The sequence below is a fragment of the Pan paniscus genome, chromosome 12 (genome assembly GCF_029289425.2).
Source record: "Pan paniscus chromosome 12, NHGRI_mPanPan1-v2.0_pri, whole genome shotgun sequence".
Classification (NCBI taxonomy): Eukaryota; Metazoa; Chordata; class Mammalia; order Primates; family Hominidae; genus Pan; species Pan paniscus.
Window position 1 is genome coordinate 33,410,390 of NC_073261.2, and position 25,879 is coordinate 33,436,268.

A 25,879-nucleotide genomic window follows, 5' to 3' on the forward strand; every position below is an offset into this window, starting at 1 on the left:
GAGAAATTGGACTGTAGTGTAAAGGTATGGATGACATGGTGAAAATGTGTGATAGAGATATTGAAGGACTAGAGCTACCTGCATTCATAACAGAACAAGAGGTCATGTCAGTTTATAAAATTAAAGAGAGACTTCCAAGACAAAAGCCGTGATGATGAGGCAGATGACTCTGGAGAAACATTATAAAAAGCCATCTGGCAGAATGCCTCCTCAGCCTCAGAGGACTCACCTCCTTAGTTGCTCAGCTCTTCTGATATTTCTTCTCACCTAAAAAAAGAAAAAAAATACAATGTACAGTAACCGTTTAATCAAAACACAACCTTGTAGGTGGAGCCTGAAAGCCTGCCATTGTTTGTACAGCTGTTTAACAGCTGATGCAGGTATTCTGGTGATGCTACTGTGTTGCTTATTATTTTTTACTGTATTAATGGCATGCCATATTTTTTACTTCTGTGTGAATAAGTGTGTGAAAATGATTGCTCATCAGTAGCATATAAATTCGGAGTCAGAAATGATGGTCAGTGATGTCAGACAGCCACAGATGTTCCACATGGTAGCTGAGATAGTGACACCTTTGCTTCTGATGGTTCCGTGTACACAAACTTTGTTTCCTGCACAAAATTATTTGAAATATTATATAAAATTACCTTTAGGCTATGTGTATAAGATATATGAAACATAAGTGAATTTCACGTTTAGACTTGGGTCTCATCCCCAAGATACCTCACGTAGATGCAAATATTCTAAAATCCAAAAAAAAATTCCAAAACCCAAAATACTTCTGGTTCCAAACATTTCAGAGAAGGGATACTCAATCTGCATATATATAAATATTTATGTATCACATACATAGTATGTATATAATATGCATTTCCGTTCCTCTACAGGTTGCTATTCTGGTACATTCCCATTATATTCTGTTTATCAGACTGCAACTAAAACTTTCATGGGTTCAGCTTTATGTTGAACAGAATTTGCAGAATTATGAATTGAAGCAAACCCTAGTTTGATAATGCTATGATTCTCCTAAATCACCAAAGTGCATGAAATGATTTTAGAGCTCCAGAAATACTGAAGCAACTTTGCAATAAAAAATTATTAGTGAATGCACAAGGAGTCTATAACGTTTTGGTTTTGCTATTGCTTCCTAAGGTGCAACACTATTTTGAATTTGAATACCAGACCAAAGTGGACGGTGAGATAATCCTTCATCTTTATGACAAAGGAGGAATTGAGCAAACAATTTGTGTGTTGGATGGTGTGTTTGCATTTGTTTTACTGGATTCTGCCAATAAGAAAGTGTTCCTGGGCAGAGATACATGAGGAGTCAGACCTTCGTTTAAAGCAGTGACAGAAGATGGATTTTTGGCTGTATGTTCAGAAGCTAAAGGTAATAGTAAATTTATCTATAGATTTTCATTATTGTCTTGGTCGTGTGTTTTCTTTTAAATTCTATTTGAAAATCTCTTAGCAATCCAGAATTTTACAAGTGACTGAGTTATGAGTTCTTACCTTTTTTAAAAAAACAGAGGAGTTGTACTCTCCTTTTCAGCATTTAAATTCTGTAATCCTTGAAGGATGGGTCTTTAGTGTAGTCATTTATTTTTTGCTGTGCTAATATGCTCTGCATCTAGCTTGATCGCAAGTGCAGTTTTAAGTTTTCCTGTGTCATACTGTAATGGTAGGGCTGGCTGTGCAATTATTGCCCTGCGGTACTTTGCCACAGTAACAGCACAGCAAATACTAGGATTTCTAAAACAGCTTTATTGGTAATTCACACACCATGTAATTCACCCACTTGAAGTATACAGTTCAGTGGTTTTAACATATTCACAGATGTTGGTAACCAGCATTCCAATCAATTTTAGAATTGTTTCTCCACCTCAAAAAAAACCAAATCAAATCCTATGCCCTTTACCTTATTTTATTTTTATTTATTTATTTTTTTAAGAGATGGGGTCTTGCTCAGTCAACCAGCCTAGGCTGGAGTGCAGTGGTGTAGTCATAGCTTAGTGCAGCCTTGAACTCCTGGGCTCAAATGATCCTCCCACCTCAGCCTCCCTAGTAGCTACGAGTACAGGCATGGACCACAACACCCTGCCTCCTGTGCCCTTTAGCTTTCAATTCCATCTCTCCACATCCCTCATCTGCACCCCCGCAGTTGTAGCGCTGGAAATCACCAATCTTTCTGTCTCTGGATTCCCTATTGCGTGTGTTTCATATAAATGGGATTATATATCATACGGGCTTTTGTTACTGGCTTCTTTCACTTGGCATAATGCTTGCAAGATTTGTCTATGCTATAACATGTATCAGTAGTTACTTTTTATGGCCGAATGATATTCTGTTACATGGATACACTGGATTTTGTTTATCCACTTGTCAGTTGGTGGACATTTAGGACATTGTTAACCCCTTTTGGCCATTACGAATAATGCTGCTATAAACATTGGTATACAAGTTTTTGTGTAGACAATTCTCTTTGGTGTATATCTGGAGCGGAATTGCTCGGATGCGTGATAACTGTCTAATTGAGGAACTGCCAAACTACTTTGTGAAATGGCTGCATTATTTTTTATTCCCTCCAGCGGTGTATTAAAATTTCAGTTTCTCCACATCTTCACAAGCACTGTGACTTTTTAATTGTAGCCATTGTAATGTATGTGAAATTGTATCTCATTGTGGTTTTGATTTGTATTTTCACGGTGACAGTAATGTCCAGTGTCTTATTGCATGCTTATTGGCCATGTGTATATCTTCTTTGGAGAAACATTTGTTGAGATCTTTTGCCATTTTTTTTTCCTGCTAGGGATCATTTTATTTTAAAAACATAGTAGACTCTTTTTTCCTAGCAGCTTCAGAAAAAATAGAAAAGTGCAGAGGGTTCACATATGCTCCCCTACAATGCCCCCGCCCAGTCTTCCCGACTCTTAACATCTTGCGTTACTGTGCTACATTTATTAGATTTGATGAACTGATACTTATATCTGAAGTTCATAGTTTACATTAGGGTTCACTCTGTGTTTCATAGATTTTTGGATTTGACAAATGTATAATGTCATGTACCCACCATTACAGTATTATGTAGAACAGTTTCATTGCCCTAAAAATCTCCTGTGCTCCACTGATTCATTCCTCCTCCTCCTCTTCCTCCTACCCCCGGTCATTACTGATCTTTTCACTCTCTCTAATTTTGCCTCTCCCAGAATGTCATGTAATAGATCATGTAGTATGTATCCTTTTCAGACTGGCTTCTTTCACCTAGCAGTATACATTTAGGGTTCTTCTGTGTTTTTTTCATGGCCTGATAGCTCATTTTTCAAATTGCTGAATAATATTCCATTTGTTTGCATGTATTGCAGTTTGTTTATCCATTCTTGAATTATCCATCTCTAATTGGGTTGTTTCGTCTTTTTATTACTGAATTGTAATTGTTCCATATGTATTCTAGATACAAATCCCTTGTGTTCATCAGGGTTGCAGGATACAAGATCAATATACAAAAATCAATAGTATTTGACACACTTTAACTGAGTACTACATACTCACAATGAGCAATCAGAAAATGAAATTAAGAAAGCAACTTCATTTATCATAGCATCAACAAGAATAAAATACTTACTAATAAATTTAAGAAGTGTAAAACTTGTACTCTGAAAACTATAAAACATTGTCGAAAGAAGTGAAAGAAGATCTAAATAAATGTAAAAGTATCCCATGATCATGGACCGAAGGCTTAACATTTAAGATGGCAGTCCTCCGTAAACTCATCTACAGATTTAACTTCATCCCTGTCAGAATCCCAGATGAGTTCTTTGTAAAATCGACAAGCTGACTCTCAAATTCATATGGAATTGTAAGGGACTGAGAATAGCCAAAATAATCTTTTGAAAATGAGGAACAGTGTAGGAGAACTCATACTTACTGACTTTAAAAACTTACTACAAGACAATGGTAATAAGGACAATATAATACTGGCAGAAGGGTAGATGTATAGACCAGTGGGATAGAATTGACAGTCAGATATGAACCCATACATATAAAACCAACTGATTTTTGACAAGGGTGCCAAGATTATTCAGTGGGGAAAGAAGTTTGAAAACTGGCCCAGGGACAACTAGATATGTAGACATATGCAAAACCTGGAGTAGGACCTTTACCCAACACCATGTACAAAAACTATGGATGCAAAAAAAAAAATGGATCAAATGGATCCATTTTGAGTGAATCCACATAAATGTAAGGACTAAAACTATAAAATCCTGAGAAGCAAACAGGAGTAAGTTGTCATGACCTTGGATTTGGCAAAGTTTTCTTAAATATGAGACCAGCAACAAGAATAAAAATTGATGAATTGGACTTCATCAAAATTAAACATTTTTGCACTTCAAAGGACACCATCAAGAAACTGAAAAGACAGCCCACAAGATGGAAGAAAATACTTGCAAATCATGTATAGCACTTTTCGATGGTAAACTTGAGGAAGACTTTTTATTTTTTATTTTTATTATACTTTAAGTTCTAGGGTACATGGGCACAATGTGCAGGTTTGTTACATATGTATACATGTGCCATGTTGGTGTGCTGCACTCATTAACTCATCATTTACATTAGGAATATCTCCTAATGCTATCCCTCCCCCCTCCCCCCACCCCATGACAGGCCCCGGTGTGTGATGTTCCCCTTCCTATGTCCACGTGTTCTCATTGTTCAATTCCCACCTATGAGTGAGAACATGGTGGTGTTTGGTTTTCTGTCCTTGCGATAGTTTGCTCAGAATGATGGTTTCCAGCTTCATCCATGTCCCTACAAAGGACATGAACTCATCCTTTTTTATGGCTGCATAGTATTCCATGGTGTATATGTGCCACATTTTCTGAATCCAGTCTATCATTGATGGACATTTGGGTTGGTTCCAAGTCTTTTCTATTGTGAATAGCGCTGCAATAAACATACGTGTGCATGTGTCTTTATGGCAGCATGATTTATAATCCTTTGGGTATATACCCAGTAATGGGATGGCTGGGTCAAATATTTCTAGTTCTAGATCCTTGAGGTATCGCCACACTGGAGGAAGACATTTATTTTTTATCTCTTACCAACACAGCAGTAACATCCTAAAATCTCTCTCCCTGTCTCTTTTTGCCATTCTTTAAATCTTTTCTCACTTAATTTTCAGATTTAATATTTAATACATGGCAACACTCCCTGTAGTCCCAGCTATGGGGGAGACTGAGGCAAGAGGATGGCTTGAGCCCAGGAGATGGAGGTTAGATTAGAAAGCAGGGATAATGAGATCAATCAAAGAGGTCCTCAGGACACTAGTCACAGTGTTTGTACTAATACTGGAACTGGTTTATTTTCAGGCATTTCTAGTGTGATCAGATGGCAAAGAACAAGTATATATATATGTGTGTGTGTGTGTGTATATGTGTGTGCGTGTGTGTGTGTGTGTGTATGTCAGTTTCCAGGACTGCTGGGCAAGCCTGGGAAAGACAGTACCTGGGGAAAGCAGCCTCCTGCTCCCCTGTGCCTTCTTTGAGCTTGATGATCATTTGATGTGGTACTATATAATCACATCCAGGTTACCCTCCGAAATTCCTTGATGGTTCTTTTCTATATCCTTGACACTGTCCTTTTACAGACCAAGTGATCTTATCTGGAATATTACAACAGTTTTCTTTTCTCAGTGCTTTTAGAATAACCTGTCAAAAACTCATCTGACTATAGTAGTACCTGCTTACAACCTTTTACTTAGTCCCCATTTCCTACCGGGCTGTGTAGCTCACTTGAGCTCTCCTAGGTGGTGAGGGAATCTGGGTCCTCTTTCTGGTATTTGAATTCAGTGCTACACAGGTTACTGGCTGGGTTGACAATCTCAAACTGTAAATCATGAGTGTTCTATGTAGATAGTCTGTCACGATTTACAATAGAACATTGACATTTATGTAAAAGATCATGGTGATGTGAGGTTGCGTACTGTCTGTGAGAATTAATTGAGGAAATTTAAATTATATGGTTTTATTCACATATAGTGTATAATAACTAGTTAAGGGATAGATGTCTTCTTATCTGACTTTCAGGTATCTAAGAGTGGATCATTGTGCTTGTTAAAGTTCTGGGAACCATGGCTATTTTCTGAAAATACCTCAGTGATGACAAATAAATGACTACCAGCCTCTCGTAACATTAGGATTCCAGTTCATCCCTTTGCTTCATAAGTGTGTCTTTTCCTTTTGTATGTATTTGCTTTAGTATAGAAAATAGGTTTTCTTGATTAGAAATCTAAGAAGAATAAATTGAAAACTGGAGATTTTTCTATTGCTTTGGATTACTAAAAGTTAGTGTAATTTGGCAGTATATCCTTGTGCCATTATTGTCTCTCTGGTAAGTAGATGGTAGGGCTTTGGGTGATTAAAATTTTTTTCCTATTTTGCTTATTTAATGGGCATGTGTTTGTATTAAAAAGGGGAAAATAAATAGGAATGTAGAAGATGTTAACTGATCGTGAAAGTTATTGGGAAGGGTTACCTAATTTAAAAGTTGGCCAGCCATGGCAACACTGCCTGTAGTCCCAGCTGTGGGGGAGACTGAGGCAAGAGGATGGCTTGAGCCCAGGGGATGGAGGTTACAGTGAGCTGTGATTGTGCCACTGCACTTCAGCCTGAGAGACAGAGCCGGACCCTGTCTCAGAAAAACCTAGAACAACAACAAACAGAGAGAGGAGCCTGGACGTATTGAGCTACGTTAGTGTCCGGGGGCTACTGTAGTGATGGCTTACAACATCAGAAATTTATTCTCTTACAGTTCTGGAGGCCACAAGTCCAAAATCAAGGTGTGGGCAGAAATGCGCTCCCTTTGCAGACTCTTGGGGGGAGGATCCTTGCTTCTTCCAGGTCTGCGACTGTGGTGCCTGCAGCCACTGGAACCAGCTCTGCACAGCTCAGACCTGAGTGATGAGGACACAGCTTCGCAGGTGGGCAGCCACATCCCCAGGGGGAGCCTGTGGGCCTGTGGCAGGGTTGGGGCAGGCAGGGCACGGGCTCCCCATTGTCCCCATTGTTGCCCCTGAGCTCTTGGGGCTTGTGGAGAAAGACGGGTGGACGCGCACATACTGCAGCTCCCTGGATCTGAGCCTTGGTTTCCCTACCTGTGAAATGGGCACCCATGGCAGCTCAGAAGTGTCTGGGAGCATCCCCTGTTGGGGAAGGTAGTGGGGGAGGCTGCTGGGGCACAGTCATGGGGGACCCCAGTCCCCCTCTCCATTTGCTTCCCTCAATGCTCCCTGATGCCAGCAGACCTGTCCCCGAAAAGAGAGGGGCATTCCTGTGAGTTCCTTGTGTGGAGGATGGGTCACAGAGACTCTCCAAATGCAGGGCAGGGTGGAGGGAGGCTGAGGGGTGGTTGAATGGCCGGGAGAAGAGCTCTCTCCAGTCCCTCGGGTCTGGGTGGCCTGGGGAGCATCCGTTTGGGCAGGCAGCTGGCGGGGCTGGTGGCTGAGCCACTGAGGCTCGGGGACCCCAGGCCAGAGTAGGGTGGGCAGGGAGAGCAGAGGGTGGGTGTACGGGGCGGGACAGCGTGTCTCCTGGACAGAAACAGCCCTGGTCACTCATGGCTGCAGTGTAGCCATGACGACAGGAAAGTGCTGCTGTACATTGTGCCCCTGGGGCTGGCTCCCAATGGACACCCAACAGCACCTCCCCCACTGTACTGTGGGATGCTGGCAGAGGTGCTGGGCACTGGGGGAAGAGCCTTGGAAAGCCCTTCCCTCCCTGGGCATCAGACCTTGGGGTCCTGGATGCCTGGGCTTATGTGGCCTGTTTTTCCAGTGGAAGATGTTTGGGGTGCTCCCACAAAATGGGGAGGGCCCTGGGGAGGTCAGGATTGTATTATTAAACCCAGAAAGTCTGGGGATCCATTTTTAGCACAAGGCAGGCAGCCCATGAGCCTCAGTCCAGCGGCCAGCCTGTGTGGAAGGGGAGTGGGGCCTGAAGGAGCGAGGCTGCTGTTACCGCAGGCTCCACTGCGCCTCCCAGGGTGGCCGGTGTGGGCTGGACAGCGGGCACTGCACCAGGGGCACTGGCGCCGACCTTGAGCCATGCATCTTATGCTTGTGAGAGTGATCTCTAGGAACCACTGCACAAGGGGGCAGATGAGGGAACCCCGACGTGGGACAGCCGAGGGTGACCCCAACACGGAGGGGGGCAGCTGTGTCCAGGCTCCAGTGGATTCCGCAGAGGACAGAACACAGCTCTGACTCTAGGGTGTGGGTCACTGAGGGTCAGGACAGGCTGGGGTTGGGAGAGGGCCATGCTGCAGCTGGGGCACATCCCACCTGCACCCCGCAGATGTCAGGGCCTGGACCTCTCCATTCCCACCCTGACCCGGTCAGTAACAGCCACGGGCCAGCAGCCCCCAGCAACCCCTCCCTCCCTGAACTGCCGGGGACAGGAGGTACCACAGTCTTTTCCAGGCAAGAGCTGCTGGAGCCTCCTTTATCCTTGTGCTAGAAGCCCAGGGTGGCTGGGCTGTGGGCCCAGTGTGAGGAGAGGGGCCTGAGAACAGCCCAGTGTGGGCCATCCACCTTCCTGCCCACTTTGGAGGTCTGAATCACCCCCGGCCACTCTCCGAATCCCCAGGAGCCCAGAGGCTTCCTGGCTGGAGCAAGCCACACCTGCTCTCCACCATGGGTAGGAGCTCAAGGCCAGGCCGATAGGGACTCCACAGAGGGGCCTGTGGGTTAGCAGCAGCTGCCAGTGTCCAGATGGCCTCAGGGGTTGGGGTTGGACAATCTGGAAGTCTGTAGGGAATTCAGCATGAGGAGACGGCCCTCAGAGTTCTGGCCCAGCAGCCCCAGGTGCTGGCTTTGCACTGAGTCATGAAGCTTACAGGCCAGGGGCTTTGGCCTCTCTCTAGCTGGGAGTGACCTACATCACTGCTGTCATTAGCCTCCCCTGCATCAACCTGTTACTGGGGTGGGAGCACAGTGGGCGCAGGGACCCTCAGGCCTCAGTTTTCCCTGCTGTAAAATGCATGTGATAGTGAGGCTGTCATGAGGCCTGAAGGAGTTAAAACCTGCCATGTGCTCAGGATGGCACCTAGCTCGGTGCCTCCTAGCCTGGTGCCACTGTCTGGCATCAGAGATGAAACACTTCTCCCAGGCCCCCTCCCCTGGCACCCCCCACACTCAGCTCTCCATCAGCCACCCCCTCCAGGGTGGGACAAGGAGGTCCTGAGCCTGATGAGGACCCGACAGGGCTGGGCAGTGCCACCTGGGCCTGGGCGATAATGGGAGCCTGAGTGTGGGGCCTGCATGGAGGGAGCCATTGTTTCTTGGGCCTCTTAATGGCTACTTCCCTAGAGTCCGGGAAAAGCACTGCTGCTCAAGAGGGGACAGTGCCAGCAGCTCCCTCTGAGGCTGGGGTGGGCACAGCATGGGGGGGCCTCTCCCCCACCCACCTCCCATGGAGGTTCCTGGCTCTCCTGGAGGACTCCTCGCTACTGTGCTGAGGCTGGCACCGGGGCTAACCAGGCCCAGGATGGTGTTGGACCACCTGCATCCCCCTGCAGCAGGCAGGGAGGGCTCTGCAGCCACCACCCACACACACCTGACCCCTCCCTGGCCATCGTGTCTAGGGTGGCAGGGAGTGAAGCCCCCACCCAACAACCTCCCCCAGCTCAGGGGCCTTTGAGTTCACCACCATCTGCTTCACTACAGGTTTTCCCTGTGCTGGGGGTGATTGCAGGGAGATGGTTCTTTGGTGTTCCCTGGGCAGGTCATTGCCTCAGCTCCTGCCTGGTGTCCTGGAGCAGCTTTGAGGAGCTACATGGACAGGACACGAACTGTCTGCAGCCCCCAGGTGAGGCTTGGCTGCTGTGTCCCACTGCCTCTGCTCCTGGCTGTCAAAGCCCCATGGTAACAGCATCCAGGGCGAATTTAAATGGCACCCCAAAGAATAGGAGTGGGCCTGGGTGTTACTGTAGTGACTGGTGGTTTGCGACAAGTAGTAGTGTGGCTTCCGTGGTGACAGGAAGTGACATTTCCCCCTGAATCTGCACTGGAGAGAAGGTCCTGGAAGCTTTGGGGCCCACCCTCCAGGGTCTGGGTCTGCATCTCCGAGAGTGGCCAGGTGGGTAGAAGAATCCTCCCTGCCTGATAGTCGGGTTTGGAGCTGGGGAGGGCCGGGCCTGGTTAGCAGTGAGCCTATTGAAGTGAACTAGAGCGAGATAAAGCGAGAGACCCAGCCCAGACACCTCCTTCCCTGGTCCCAGCCCCTGTGCCTTGGCCTGTGCGGTGGAAGCCAGGCTCCCTCCTCCAGGAAGCCCTCCCTGCACTGCCTGCTCACACACAGCCTCTTCCAGATTTCTCCCCATCCAGGCTGAGTAAGATTCCCAAGAGGGCTCCTCCCCGAGGCAACTGCCTGCAGTCAACATTATCACCTCCCCCAGTGAACAGCAGTAGTGTTTTTTGTGTTCAGCAGTGGCCTCTGGAGGGGTCCTAGCAGGTTGGGGAGAGAGGTCTGAGTTAGCCCCACGTGAAAGGCAGCCCATGCCTCTCCTCCCAGCAACCCCCAGCAGCAACTTCCACCTGGCTGACCCCACCCAGCTCACAGAGCTGCCCAGCTGGGTGTCCTTGTGGTTGATTGGGGGGAAGGGGCTGTTACCTCCCGGTCCCCTCCAGGCTGAGACAAGAGCCCTGTGGGCCTGGATGTTGGAGATGGGACCCCCACCCACATGCTCTCCAGGTGGATGCCCACTCTGGGCTGTTCTCAGGCCCCTCTCCCCACACTGGGCCTACACCCAGGAGGGAACTCCATGTACCCCTGCCGATCTGCCCATCTGAGCCTCAGGGGTCCTGGGCGCTGAGAGCTGGGCTGGGCTGAGCTCAGGTACACACTGTCATTGGGAACAGAGAGGGGATGCTGAAGCGGGCGCTTCTGGGTGGGGCCTGCCTGGAGGATCACCCCAGCAGGTGCACCTAGCAGCCAGACAAGCTTCTAGCAGAGTAAGCGCCCTGTCCACAGGAGTATGTGAGCTGAGGCTGGGGGCCTGGAGGTGCAGGGGGAGGAGTTGGGGAGATGCAGAGGTCCCAAAGATGTCCCATGGTCCTAAGACCCTGGTGAAGGAATGGAGGAGCCAGCACTGGTGGGGAAGTGGGGAGGGAGGAGCTGGATGGCCTGGCTCTGAGCTGGACACACGGTCTGCGCCCACACCTGAGCTGTGCTGTGGAGCCCCAGTCCCCACCTGGGCACTTCCTGTCCTCTCAGGCACAGGGATTCCTGGTTCTGGCTCTGACCCCTCATCTCCAGCTGTTAGGATGATGAGTCCATAGGCAGAGCCAGCCTCACAGGGGACCCAAAGGCCAGTTCAGATGGACAGCAACTCGAGGTCCCACCGTGCACACACACACACACTGCAGAAAGCTAACGCGCTGTTTATTTGGGGGATTGGGGGGAAGCACCGTGCCGCTGCTCACTGGTAGCCAGCCAGCTGCAGGATGGTGGGGTAGCGAGTACGATGGGCCATGCACTTCTGGCGGTCGATGAAGAGACTGTTGGTCATGGCGGCGATGTCCTTCTCCAGGCTCAGGTGGATGTCCTCGAGGTTGCGCAGGGACTGCTCCGCTTCTAGAAGCTTCTCTCGCAGTGCTGTGAGGGACATGTTCAGCTCCTCCACCTCACTCAACAGCCTGGGGGTGTTGGGGAGGTGTGAGCCGGGGCTGGGGAGGGCAGAAGTATGCACCTACCGGGGTGTAGGGGACCCAAAACTCCCAATGGGAGCTGGCAGGAGGTCCTGGGAAGACTCCATGAAAGAACCCCACCAGGAAAGCGGCTCTAGGGCAGAGCATAAATTATGAGGGTCCTCCCAGGGAGCGTGGGCCTGAGTGGGAATGAGTGACCCGTGTGCAATCTCGACCCTGGCAGGACAGGACTGGCCTCAGCCGACCAGGCTCAGTTCTTTCCATTCCTGATACTTGATGGAAGGAGGCCCCCAGTTCCTTGAAGGAACTGAGGGGCAGGGAAAGAAGAAAGGTACTTAGAAGGGGCCACCGGGCATCCGTTATCAAGGGAAACAAAAGGACGGCACATCTATGCCTGTAGCGCAGGCGTAGGTCATACTTCCCACCAGAGGTGTGGACAGCACCCTCAGGGCAGCAGGGAATGGCCCTGCCTGGCCTCTCTGGCCCTGTGGCCTCCTGGAGCTCACCTTGTCTGAAGGAGCTTCCTCCCGGGAAGATGAGGTAGCATAGGGTGGGGTGAGACCACGTGGGCACAGGTCCCTGGCACTGGGAGCCCCCCGACCCATGACCTGCCCAGTGTCATGTGTATGTCTGTGTGTTTAAGGCGTGCTTGCTTGTTGTGTGTGGCCCCAAAGTCTCCCTCCCCTCTCAGCACCTGCGGGGGACGTGTGTGCGGGGTGTTGGAGTGTTTATTGGAGAGAGTCACAGGGAGGAGGTGGACAGGGCCACCTGGGACTGCCTCAGAGGCCCAGGCAGCACCTGAACTGGGCTGCGTCACGGCACAACTCCATGTTGGGCCGGTGCGAGCGCAGGTACAGCCGGGTCTGGGCTACGTGCAGAGGTGCCTCTTTGTCCTTGATGGCCTGCTTCAGTGCCGCCACGTTGTGTTCCTGATCTGTGATTTCCCGCAGCGTCTGCAGACAGGACAGTGCTCCTTGGGCCTGTGCCCCCATGCCCGGGTATATAGAACGCCGAGACCAGGCTGGTCCTACCCAGGTCTTGGGGCTGTGTCCAGAGGGCAGTCCTGACCAGTGGCCCTGGGGAGGCGTGGATGAGGGGAACAATGTGCACGGGGCCCCCAGTGGGCTCTGGAGAGTCAGGAAGCCTGTTGTCCCTTAGCTCTGGTCCAAGAACCCCCATCCTTGGCGGTTACCAGGACTTGAATCCTGCTCAAGGACTGGGGACTCAGAGGTGGTAAAGGCCACACTGAGACCCTAGATTCAGAGCCCTGCCTGCCAGGCCAGGCCTCTTGGGGACCTCCCGGGCGGTCAGTGCTCCCCAGACCACCTCCTGCCTCCATCCTCCCCACAGCTCCTCCTGCTGAGTCATAGGGGTGGCAACACCGGCCGATCATACCCAGTGTCACCTCGTTTTACATAGGTTTACGGAGAGGAGACACTTGCTTCTGGGGTCCCTCGGGATAAATGGGACAGAGGAGAAAGGTGTTGAGGGCCCAGGCCAGGTGATGAGAGGGGGCCGTCTTCGGGGTTCAGGGTGCCCCACCTTGTGCAGGTGGTGCTGCAGCTTGTACCGCGCGTCCTCCAGCTCCTCACAGCGGCGCCCGAAGGCCAGGTTCACGGCGTCGCACTGGAGCCGTAGGTCCTCGGAGGTGTCGCGAAGGATGCAGTCCACCAGCACTCGCAGGTTGGCCGAGGCCAGGCGCTCGCGCTGGGCACGGCACAGATTGTCTTGCGTGAACTTGGCCCGGGTCTCCGGGGTGGAGGCGCTGCGGGGCGGGGGACAGCCAGGAGAGGGTCGGGGAGGCTCTGCCGAAGGCTGGGAGCCCTGCTGCGCCCCCATGCCCTGTCCGCGCCCCATGCTCCTGGAGGACGTGCATGGACTCCGATGCACCCCGTGCTGCCCCACAAAGCCCAGTCCCTCAGGCTCCCTGCTCCCGAGTGCCGCCTGGCCACAACTTCCCTGAGTCCCCCCACACCCTACCCACCTCGGGCACTTAGTCCCCTCGTGCCCCCGCGACCCCGTTCCCAGCACCGCTGCCCCGGAGGCCCCCTCTGCAGCACCTCCGGCCCCCGCAGCCTCCCTTCCCTAGTACCCAGCGCCTGCGTCCTCTTTTTGCTCCCAGGAGTTTGCTGCCCTCAAGTGGGTGGTGGTCAGGCTCCCTCTGCTGGCCTTGGGCGGAAACGCAATCCTGCCGGCGCCTGGGTCTGACCCCACCCTACTCTGTCCTGTCTGCCGGCAGCCAGGCTGTGCACGCGCTGGACATTTGAGGAGGTCTTGGTCGCTTGCTCATGCTAGGGGCAGACAGTTGCCCAAGTGCCCTCGGGGGCGAGGGCCTCCGGGCCAGGCTGGTGAAAGCAGCGCCGCTGGGGCCCCCAGGCAGAGGGAGGCGAGACCACAGCCAGGGCAAGTGCAGGGGCAGAGCTGGGGCCCACCTCTCTTGGAAGGTGGTGGAGTACGGATGAGCCTGCACCTCGGTGCTCTGGCTGTGGTGGCGCCCGCAGGTCTCGTCGATGTTGTAGGCCTCCATCTTGTCCGACCAGTCCATCTCGCAGGTCTCCTTGTGCTCCCGGTTCAGTCTGGGGCGGGGTGGGGCAGGGCCTTGATGTGTGCCCAGGGAGGGCCCTGCTGGGGACCCTCTGTGCTGCAGGCTGGGCCCCAATGCCTGCCTCAGGAGGGAGTTCTGGGTGGGCCTGTCCCGCCGGGCAGCTCTCGTGCTCAGCAGTGACCAGGAGCTGCGGCCCAGGCTGGGAGGCTGCAGATCAGATGTGGCACTGGGCTCTGGCCACTCAACCTCAGGCTGCGCTGGAACCTCCCCCACCCAGCCCTGCGCTCCACTGTGACCTGGGGCAGCCCCTGCTGGCTCTGAGTCTCAGGGTCCTGTCGTTCAATGCCTTGCCCCAGGACCAGCCGTGGGTGGGGTCAGGAATCATCCCTTGGGCAGCCCTCTACCCACCGGATCTGGCTCACTGCTTGCATGATGGTTCTCTTCAGCAGCTCCTGAATGTTCCGGATGAGCTCGGCTTCCTGAGGGAGGAGATGCCCTGAGCACCAGAGCCAGTCCCTGGTGAGGATCCCAGGAGGCCCAGCTGCTGCAGGCCTTGGTCAACACCTGAGCAACCACAAGGAGTTGAATGCCGGGCCTGAGCTCTGACTGTGTAAGTTCTGCTCTCTCACTGGGTTTATCTTGGGCTTTTGGGCATTCTCCTTGGTGCGTTGTAAGTGGGGTGTTTTCCTCCAGGGCCTTCTGTGGGCTGCTGGGAAGGTCCCTCAGCGGCAGTTCCCACCCCCCAGGCTTCAGGAGTCATCGCTGCTGCTCACTCAGTGCACCTGGGAACGTTGGCCTGCCCTTGGCCTCTGGACAGCCCCTGAGGACCCAAACTCTGGGGGCCCAGATGCCCGCCCAGGCTGCCCCTCAGGGCTCTGTGCTGGGAAAGGCCATCCTCACACCAAGAACAGGAGAAGGACCCTGTGTTTCTTCTTACTGCCTGGCCAGTTTAATTTTCTGTGTGTAGGAACAAGCCTTTTCTCTGTGATTGGGGTCTTTGCCTCAACCACTGGGTACTTCCTTGTGTGCCAGGGCCCGGGTCCTGCGCCCCTCTATCCCTGGGTTTGCCTCTTCCTGCACTGTCAGTGTCTCCATCACTTGGCAGGCGCCCTTGTTGCGGGCAGAGAGTTTGCGGGAGCTGCAGGAGTTCTTGAGGCACTGAGAGAGTGCAGGGGGAAGGGCCTGCAGAAGGGTAAAGAAGGGAGGAGGGAAGGCATGAGGGGAGGGAGGGACTCAAGGGTTCTTGCCTGAGCTTGGGGTATGGCAGGAGACCAGCTGCCCCCACCCCACATCTTTCACGAATGTCTACAGGCCTGTAGTGGTTCTCAGGGAGGCCCCAGGCTCTGAGAGGTCAGAGAATTCTCCAGAGCCAGCATCTGGGCCAGGACTGGGTTACTCTCTCACCCTATGGGGCTGCCCCACAGACAAGCTGGGCTGGATTGGGAAGTTATAGGGGACATGGAGGAGAGGGGACCTGTGGGTGCAGATCTTTGTGTCCCCGGCTCTGTATAGGATGAATGGGAGCAGTGGCTCCCAGCTCACCCCACCTTACCTGTCCACACCTGCATTGCTGGCCCAGACCTGGGTTTCCACCTTGGGAGCAACTGTCCCAGCGAGGTAGGGTCTCTGGGGAGGTGCCTTGTGGCTTAGCCCAGGGAGCCCAGGGTCAGGATGACTGTGCCAGGACTCAAAGGGATTAGAGGAGGAGAGGAGAAACAGCTGCTTGGAAGTCAGGGGTCTTCTGGGGCAAAGCTGCCTCCTGTCACTAAGGGGCCAGATTTCGGGACTCAGGGGTCTCACATGCAGAGGGCTGGGCTCCCGCGTGCTTGCAGCAGCCACGTGGCTTGTCCACATGAACTGCGGGTGGGGGGGGCTCCTCCTCTCTGCGCCCACAAATCCCGGCCACCCAAGGGTGCTGGCACCTTCAGCAGCTCCGTTTCCACATGGTCGCGCACGAGGTTGGGGTGCTCGCGGCGCTCACGGCACTGCAGGTTGTCAGTGGTGATGGAGAAGGGCACCTCCGTGGCGTCCAGGGCGCGCTCCAGCCGTTGCTTCTGGGCCACGAGCAAGTTGGTCTCCGCAGCCAGCGCCTCCACCTCGTGCTGCAGCTCCGACTTCCAGCCGTGCGTGTCCTGCAGTCGCTCGCCCACTGTGCGCGTGGAGTCTTGCTGCGTGCGCTGCGCCAGCGCCTGGGTCTCTGTGGCCAGCTGCTGGCTCTCGTGCCGCTGCCGCTCCGACTGGTCGCGGTCGGCGAAGGCCTGGTGGTAGCGAGCATAGCAGTTCTGGAACCACTCCTCCAGCAGGTACTTGGAGGTGCGGAAGCTGGCGGTGGCCAGGCCGGAGGACGTGTAGGCGCCCGTGTTGCGGGCCACGTCGTACTCTTTGCAGGGCAGCTCACAGGGCGGCACTGTCTGCGCCATGGTGCCTGCCGCCCACCAGGGCCAGGGGAGTGAGGAGTGTGTGTGGTCAGCCGGTTGTGGTCAGCCTAGTGCGGTCAGCGGGGCAGCTCCAACGGCTCAGTCCCAGAGCAGGACGCGGCTCCCAGTCGCTTGGGTGACACTGTGTAAACCAAGAGCTTCCTGTTGCCAAGAAACGGGATCTCTTCTCCAGTAGCTAGGGGAGGGGCATTCAGGGTGGCGGGCAGAACTGCCCTCTTAAAGGGCCAGGCAGCCCCAGCCCCACCATCCCTGTCCCCGCCTCGGGGCAATCAACAGTGGCCAAGGGTTCCTGTCACTTAGAGGATCCTGGGGCCAGCCCGTCTCCAGCCTCTGAGTCCCACCCTTAGGGTTCAGGGTGTGGGTGGGGACCTACTGCCCTGGTCCCTTCCTTGGTTCATCCATTTGTTCCTGGTTTGCGCTCTGATCCTGTCCTGTGCGGAGCTCCGCGCTCAGGGTGAACAAGACAGGAGACTCTGCTTACTTGCAGCCGCCTCAGGGCAGAGGGCTGTGGCTGTCGTGTGGGTGTTGGGTGTGCTGACCGATAGTGTTACTTGATGCCGTACAGGTGGCTGCTCTCCCTGCCCTCCTGGCCCCAACAGCAGCCTGGTAGCACAGGGAGGGTTCCAGGCCAGGTCCCTTCGGGGGCAGTCTGAGGCAGTTCCTGCAGGAACTCTGCTCCATTTTCTCCTGCACCTAGTGCCTGAGAGCCAGGCCCTGGCCTCTGGCCTTCTCCTCCCAAGTCCCAGCCAGGGTCCCCTCAGGCTGGGCACAGCGGGGAGGGAGTCTGAGTGTGCTCTTCGCTGGGGAGTTGAATTCAGCCTCTGGGTAAGTGTCCAGAGTCAGACGCCCAAATCTGCCCCACAGGGCGGAGGCAGGTACTATGCTGCGGAGGCTGCCCTCAAAGCCATTCAGGGCCAGGCTGCCTGGCGGAGGCTGGATGGGCAGGAAGCGCCCCAGGACACATCGGAGTCCCCCTAACCTGGGGCCAGGGGAGCCCCAGCCTAGGCGCGATTCCCCACACGGCCAGCGGAGGGCGGCATTGGTCTGGCACTGAGAAGCCTGCAGCTCCTGGCTCGGCCTCCCCTCCGTCTGCCTGGCGCATGCAGTCCTGGGGACCCCCAGCCCCTCCGGCCTCCTCGTCTCTGAGAGCCCCCCACCAGAAAGTCCCCACTAGTCCTTCCTACAGCACAGGCCTCTGGGCCCCTGTTCTCTCCACCTTCACCCCCTCTCCCACCACAGCCCACACCCTCACTCCAGCCACAGGAGTCGGAGCTCCTCCTGGGCCATTCCCACCACCCCGCCCAGGGTCTCTCCAGCCCCACCATGTGCCGGCCAGTGCCCTCCTCCTGGACCTGACCTCCCCGCGTCCTGACCTCTCCCGCGGCCAGAACCCTCAGTCCATGCTGCTGTCACCACGGTGCGCCTGGCCTGACACAGCCTCCTGATGGGGCTTTTGAGGACAGCAGTCTGGAGACTTACCCTAACCCAGGCCGAGTCAGAACCTGTGGCAGGCAGCCTGGGAACCTCTTCTTACTGTCCATCAAAGTTGGGAGGTCAGGGGACCTTCAGGGACTGGTGTGGTCTGAGAAACATCCTTGAGCCTCGCCATGACTCAGTTTCCCCAGATGGCAGCAGGCTGGAGCCCACGCAGGGCAGGATGCCAGGCTCCACCTTTTGTCTGGAACCTGCATTCACTGGGCATCTCTCTTTAGGCAGAGCAGAGCAGAGCTGCCCGTGTTTGTCCCCTGATCTGTGGCCCCAGGAGCCCGAGAGACCACCTGAGCCAACGAGAAGGCCTCTGGGCCAGAGCCCAGCTCTGCGAAGTGGGAGACCTCTCAGCCTCCACTTCCAGATGCCCTGAAGTCGTTGGCAGGGGGTGCTGCCTGCTTGGGGCTCCCAGACTAAGGGAACACATTCACATGGTGACCACGATAGGCCCTGCAGGCTGAGGCACAGGATTTGACCAAGGACGCATCAGAGATAGGAGACTGGGCCCTCACTCCTGCCAGGTGCAAACTCCCAAAGCCCCCAGCCCTCTCATGGGGTGAAGATGCCCTGAAGGACACTCCAGTGTGCTCCCACCTCTGGGTTCTGCCAGCCAGAGAGTGGGACCCTCAGGCCACATGTGTCTTGCTGGATCTCAGCTTTAGGGACCCAGCGTGCTGGCAGCTCCCTGAGACCTGGGTCAGGGGGTGTCCATTAGAGCACCTTGGTCAGGACCCAGAGATGGGGAGGGCAGTTGGCATCTCCGGAAAGCAGGAGGTGGGGCATGGCTCTGTGACAGATGTCCCTGTGACAGGGAGGATTGGAGGGACAGAGGGGCGTGCTCAGGGGCTGAGGGGCAGATGAGGCTACCAAAGGGCACCTTGGACACTGGATGGCCCCAGGAAGGCCCTTGAACCCCATCCTGATTGATCCAGGGCCTGTGACCTTGGCCCAGACTGCAGGCCTGGGGACTTGGGTTCCTTTAGTTTCTTAAGAAACTACTATACTCCTTTTTGGCATAGCTGTACGATTTTACATTCCCACCAGTAATGTGTGAAAGCTCTAGTTTTGACTCATGCTCCTCAGCGTTTGATGTTTTATTTTTATTTTAGCTATTCTGATATATATGTGTTAGTCATTGTGGTCTTAATTTGCAAATTTCTAATGACTAATGATATTTAACACCTTTTCTTGTTCATAATTAAATACCATCTGTATTCCTTTTCGCATATCATCAACACAACCGTGAAAAATCAGAAAAAGATTTTTCAGACGACTTCAAAATTTTTAGAACAATACTCAAGGGAAAAGGTGTTTATTTAGAACAATGAAAACAATGAGACATTAACTTCCAGGTTAAATAAAGTTGATTGTGTGCATAAAAATGGTGAAAATATTGGACTTCCTTGGCAAAAGAAGAAAGGGGAAGACTTTATATTTTCTGAAATAATATTCATCATTTGTCTTTGGTTTATTATGTGTATGATTTAGAAAAAATGCATCAAAGATACAACCTTCTGGTGTTTGCTTTGATATTATCCTTGCAAACAGAAAAGTTGGCACGTTTCTGTATAAAACTGGACAAAATTGGCCTAGGAATGATGTTACATTGTACTTTCACTTTACATCATACTGTAAGAGTTTAATAATAGCTAAGGCAGGCGTGTTGATGTGGACTTACTGTCCCTATTTAAGAGGTGGTGTGAGGTTTAGGAGAGTTATGTACCCTTTATCATAAAACAAATCTATGAAGCATTTATATAAAAACCCAGTATTTCTGGTTTCAAATTCAGTACTGTGCCGTCTGCTTGATAGATTTGTTTGCAGGTTAGAGACATTTTATTGCATAACTTCCATGAAATATCGCAGTTGTACTCTTGACTATGTTTAAATCACAACAAGACTTTAATCTGCACTCAGTTCTTCTAACTAAAATCTTCAGTTTGAATATTAATTTCACTTAAAGAACATCCCTAGAAATTTCAGAGAGACTTTACTTGCAGAATACAATTTGCATTTGCTTTGACAACTATTAGTTCACATATGTAAAATAAGTCTACCTGTCTGTATGCGTAATTAAGATGTAACAGTAGTGTGGTAATGACTTGTTAATTAAAGCAATTAGAATGGCAGTGGATCATGGCACAATTTACCTTAAAAGCCATGAGCAGACTACATCACAAGCTATGATACAATTAATAGTCATTAGGTTTAAAGTAGTTTCCGCATATAAAACCACAAAGCATATTTTAGCCCTTTAAACAAAAGCTTCATTCAGTCAATACTGGTCTTCTTGTAGATGCATTTATGAAACAAAACCACAAAACATATAGCTTACCCGCTTCTCAAAACATGTTGCACTGTAGGTTGAGGGACTTCTCTACACCAGGACCTACTCTTAAAACCAATAAGTCCTCAGTGAAAATTATGTATTTGCCTGGAGTCTCATCTGATGTGTCTGTTGTAGGCAGCTGTGGCAGTGGTGGGTGGTTTAGTGAGATGGACCCTGTCCACGTCTGTCCATCCATCAGTGGGCTAGTGTGTCTCTGGCTGCACCTGAGAAGGGTCTATAGGAGTTAACGGCATTAGCATGGGATTCAAAATAAATCATCTTGGATTCAAAGTTCCATTTCAGTATTCATTTCCAGCTAAGTTTGTGTAGCATGATTAATGTTTCTGAGGCTCAATTTTAGTAATGGTGAAGTTATATCTTCCTAAAAGACAGGGACACATCCCAGTTTTGTGTTTTTTAATTTTTATTTTGTTTTATTTTTCTTGAGATGGAGTTTTGCTCTTGTTGCCCAGGCTGGAGTGCAATGGCACAATCTTGGCTCACCACAACCTCCGCCTCCTCGGTTCAAGGGATTCTCCTGCTTCAGCATCCTGAGTAGCTGGGATTACAGGTGCCCGGCACCATGCCCAGCTAATTTTTTGTATTTTTAGTAGAGATGGGGTTTCACCATGTTGGCCAGGCTGGTCTTGAACTCCTGACCTCAGATGATCCACCTGCCTCAGCCTTCCAAAGTGCTGGGATTACAGGTGTGAGCCACCATGCCCGGCCTTATTCTCAAAAAAGAATTTATCAAAATTGTATGTATATGTGTGTGTGAGTGTTTTAAGTAGAGTAACACTTTATTAAAATGCCACTATATATGTTCTAACAAAAAACCTCAATTTAACAAATGCATGTGGGGAGAGGGAGAGAGGGAGGGAGAGAGGAGGAGGGAGGCAGAGAGAGAGAGAGATATCTCTGGTGTGTCTTCCTTTTTGGATGACGACCCCAGTCCTAACAGATTAGGGCCTTAACCTTTTGCCCCTATTTAACCTTTACCTTCTTAAAAGCTCCTTCTCCAAATACAGTCACACTGGGAGATAGGGCTTCAGGTTAGGAATTCTGGGGGGACATAATTCTCTCCAGAACAGTCACTAATATCATGAGTGCTCAGATTGCTAGTGAATATGTTCTTGTTACAATTATTTTTGCTTTGCAGTTTTAGATAATGAATACTTGGATAATAAATACCCACTGTATTCTAATTTTTTTCAACACTTCTTACTTGCATGGATTCTAAACAGAAGTCCAATGTAATTCTTATGTCTGTTTCTCTGTAGACAATATGTTTCTTCCTCTGCCTTATTTTAATATTTTATCTTTGTTATAGGTTTTCTACAGTTTGAATATGATATTCCTAGTTATATTTTTAAAATATTCATCCTGCTTGGTGTTCTCTGAGCTTTTTGGATTTGTAATTTGGTGTCTGTCATTAATTTGTGTTTTTTTCCTAGTTAAAAAAATGAACTTTATAGATTTTACATTCTCAACTTTCACTTACTTTCAAAATGAGAGACAAGACACCTAAACTGCAAGACTTCAGTCCTGAATGCAATAGTACCAGATTTTCAAGTTACATAAGTGAGCTGCATAAACACTACTAGTTTCAAGTGTACCCTGTAAGAAACACATGGACATACTTGCGTTGTTTAACCACACAGTGTCATACCAATAAACACCAAAGTATCTGACATATATTTGTCCATTAAAGGTAAACACAATTCTGAGTATCAAATTAAATTGATCATTTGCCGTTTATAAGCTAAATCAGAAACTGAAAAACTGGAAGAATGTAGAGGTAAGTAGCTGAAAATGCTCCACTTACTGCACACAAGCGCATCATGACAAAGAATGCTAGAAGTAGCTTTCCTCAGAAGTAATAATTGAACATTTAAAATATTATTTTATCAGAAAAGTTAAAGCTTTTAGTGTAAAAAGCATGGTAAATGACATTTTAACTTAATAGTTAACTATATAGCAAATTACAGATTTCGAGCAATTAGTTACCCACATTTCACCAGAACCTTCAGTGAAAGTGTCTGCTCTCAACATTGACCAGAACCTTCTTGTTCTGAAGTGTCTACTCTTTAGAGTTGTTTTAGCTTTACATATCTGTAAAAACCTAAGACTCCTCAATGAGAAGTTACAGCTTATTCTGTACTAGATACACATAATATATATAGATTTAGAACAAATGGATGCTTTTCAACTTCAAAAAAAGTATTTTAATTTACACAATATTAGATTTTTTTTCACCCATGTGTATGCATAACAGTGTTTCCCAAATGCGCAGGGTCCACTTCCATAATTCTAAAGCAAAAATAGAGGCACACAAATGGATAACAGTTCATAGTTTTATGCCTTTTTTTTAACCTATCTTTAAAGAAATTCAGTTGCCATTTAGATAAAGATGTGATGAACTCGTAACAAATTTCTATGACTTGGAAAACTAAAGGTCTGAAAATCCTAAATGTTGTAGCTCTGGGCAGTTTGCAATTTGTGCATGGGTTCACTCACCCTGTGGTCCGTGAACTCCCTTATCCTGCAAGCTGTAGGTACTTTCAGCAAATATGAGACTCAAAAGACTAAGGAAGGGCTTGTTTAAATTAGTTCCCGTAACAGTTGATTCTAATCTTGCAATGAACAGATTTAATATACTAGTGAGTTAAATTTTAAAGTAATTATAAAGCCATTTACTCTATCATGAATGAAATGTAAGAACCACACTTAAAACAAGTCTTTCATCTTAATGGTATCTTTCATTTATATACAAAGGAATTCACTTGCCAGCAGCATTTAAGTATAGAAATAGTCTCGTCTTGAGTGCCTTTTATAAAGCAGTGCCATTTCTAACTAGGTGTATTTGTTACCCAGCTTTTCAGTAACTATAGGTATCTAATAGATTCAAGAAAAGATTGGAAAATTGAGAAGATTTAGCATTTTAAACATTTGAAAAATGTTGCTACAAAGCATAGATTATGAATGCATTAGTAAAATTCACACCTTATGTGAGAATCATTAAGTTGGTTTAATAATTATATCACAGAAGTATGGGCTCACTAATGTTTATGCTAATTAAACCAGAAAGTTTCTGTAGGTAATTCAGCTCTAAGCACCATTTAGTAGGGTTATGCCAAGTAGAACCAATGGTTATATAATACCTAGAATATAACCCTCAGCAAATTCAAACTTTTAGAATGGCAACACAAGTGAGAATTAGAGTGAGAGGCAATATTTCATTTAAAAGTACCATAGGCTGCTAAGAGTGTTCTTTTCTTTTAAAAATTTGTGTGGTTGTTAATAATGTACCCTAACACTGGTCCTCCTTGACAGCGGTGTTAGAGATGGTTAGGTGGAACCTATATTATGGAAGTCAGTGTTGCCCATTTCTTTAGCTCAGTGATTAAAATTGAAATTGCTTTGACAAAACAATTGAACTGCTGCTGTTTACAATACAAATAGAACACCAACAGGATTCCTGTTGTATTCACATTATTCTCTAATTAGTATTTTTGCATTTCGACTCTGACCTAACCTTCAGTAGTTCCTTTATTTTTATTTTCAAACATTTTTGTGAGTATATAATAGGCATATATATTTATGGGGTGCATGAGATGTTTTGATACAGGCATGCAGTGTGAACTAATCACATCATGGAGGGTGGGGTATCCATCCTTTCAAGCATGTATCCTTTGTGTTACAATCCAATTACATTCTTTTAGTTATTTTTAAATGAACAATTATTGACTAGAGTCCCCCTGTTGTGTTATCAAATAGTATGTCTTATTCATTCCTTCTGCCTATTTCTGTACCCATTACCCATCCCCTGCCTTCCCCCCCCAGCTCCCTAGTACTTACTATGTCCATGAGTTCAATTGTTTTGATTTTTAGATCCCACAAACAAGTGAGAACATGGAATGTCTGCCTTTCCGTGCTTGGCTTATTTCCCTTAACATAATTATCTCCAGTTCCTTCCATGTTGTTGCAAATGACTGAATCTCATTCTTTTTTAGGGCTGAATAATACTCCACTGTGTGTATCTACCAGATTTTCTTTAATACATTAAGTTATTGATGGACACTTAGGTTGCTTCCAGATCTTAGCTATTGTTAACAAGTGGTGCAACCAACATGGGAGTGCAGATAATTTCTTCGATATACTCATTTCCTATTTTTGGGGTATATACCCAACAGTGGGATTGCTGGATCATGTGAAACCTCTATTTTCAGTGTTTAGAGGAACCTCCAAACTGTTCTCAATCATGGCTGTACCAGTAGTACATTAAAATGCAAATGCAATTGGTAAAAGAACAAGGCAGCATGTAGTACTTGCACTTACAAATACTACCAGTTTCGTAACAATTTGCATTTTTTTTTTGTCCTTGGAAGAGTAACCACTTAATAAAACAGATACATAAAAGTGCAATATTCCTTCCTTTGCATGGCATCCAGGAATGGTGAAAGCAAAGAAACAGTCATCCCTTCTCTTCCCCCTACTTCTGGTCTCCCGAAATAGGGACACCAGGTCAGACAGGTGGAGGAGGGAAATGGGGCACAGGTCAAGGTATGATGAATCTCTTAAAAAGAAATCTGGCCGGGCGCGGTGGCTCATGCCTGTAATCCCAGCACTTTGGGAGGCCGAGATGGGCGGATCACGAGATCAGGAATCGAGACCATCCTGGTGAACACAGTGAAACCCCGTCTCTACTAAAAATACAAAAAAATTAGCCCGGCGTGGTGGCGGGCGCCTATAGTACCAGCTAGTCGGAGGCTGGGGCATGAGAATGGCATGAACCCGAGGGGCAGAGCTTGCAGCGAGTGGAGATGGCGCCACTGCACTCCAGCCTGGGCGACAGAGCGAGACTCCATCCCCCCCCCCAAAAAAAAACACTTTGCCCAGAATGCTAGCCTGATGGGAACTCCACCCCATCCATTCCAACCTAGTAAGGATAATTTAGTTTGTCTTTTCTGGTCTCACTTCCTTACTGACATCTAGTGTTCTTTTTTTGTTATTAAATTTCAGAAGACAAACTTTAGCATTTTCTAAAAGAAATTATTTTTACCTGCTTTTTTTTTTCATTCCAGAAACCATTACTACTATGCAACAAAGTAAAAATATCTAGTTTAAATAAAAATTTGATACGGTCAGGTGGGGATGAGTGCACAAGTGTGTGTACACACACGCGCAGGCTCTGAATGGGATATCTTGGCGGAGCAGAGGGATAAGGCTTTTATTTTGTTGGTGTGTTGAGTTAGAATCGCCCTTCTCACAAATAATTTAAATCAGGAGTTTTGTTAAAGCTAATTTGTACAACTAGGCAACATCTTTTCCCCATATATTTATACACATATACACATCTCTAATATTTGCATTTATTC

At 49.2% G+C, this 25,879-nt stretch overlaps 1 protein-coding gene across 3 annotated transcripts; it reads right to left on the reverse strand.

The window, feature by feature from the left end:
• Window positions 1-11,418: 11,418 nt before the first annotated feature.
• TEKT4 (tektin 4) lies at window positions 11,419-22,007 on the reverse strand. Of its 3 annotated transcripts, none has more exons than XM_055107692.2 (6): window positions 16,169-22,007; window positions 14,655-14,725; window positions 14,134-14,277; window positions 13,244-13,466; window positions 12,500-12,777; window positions 11,419-11,689 (listed from the first exon to the last, which is right to left on the reverse strand). In XM_055107692.2, exons 1-6 carry the CDS (start codon window positions 16,664-16,666, stop codon window positions 11,473-11,475), a joined length of 1,431 nt encoding a protein of 476 aa, XP_054963667.1. In that variant the 5' UTR covers window positions 16,667-22,007; the 3' UTR covers window positions 11,419-11,472. The 3 variants fall into 3 exon arrangements, with proteins under 3 accessions (XP_054963667.1, XP_054963668.1, XP_054963669.1); XM_055107693.2 differs by having other exon boundaries at window positions 12,500-12,654; window positions 16,169-21,320; XM_055107694.2 differs by lacking the exon at window positions 14,134-14,277 and having other exon boundaries at window positions 12,500-12,654; window positions 16,169-21,346.
• Window positions 22,008-25,879: the final 3,872 nt, after the last annotated feature.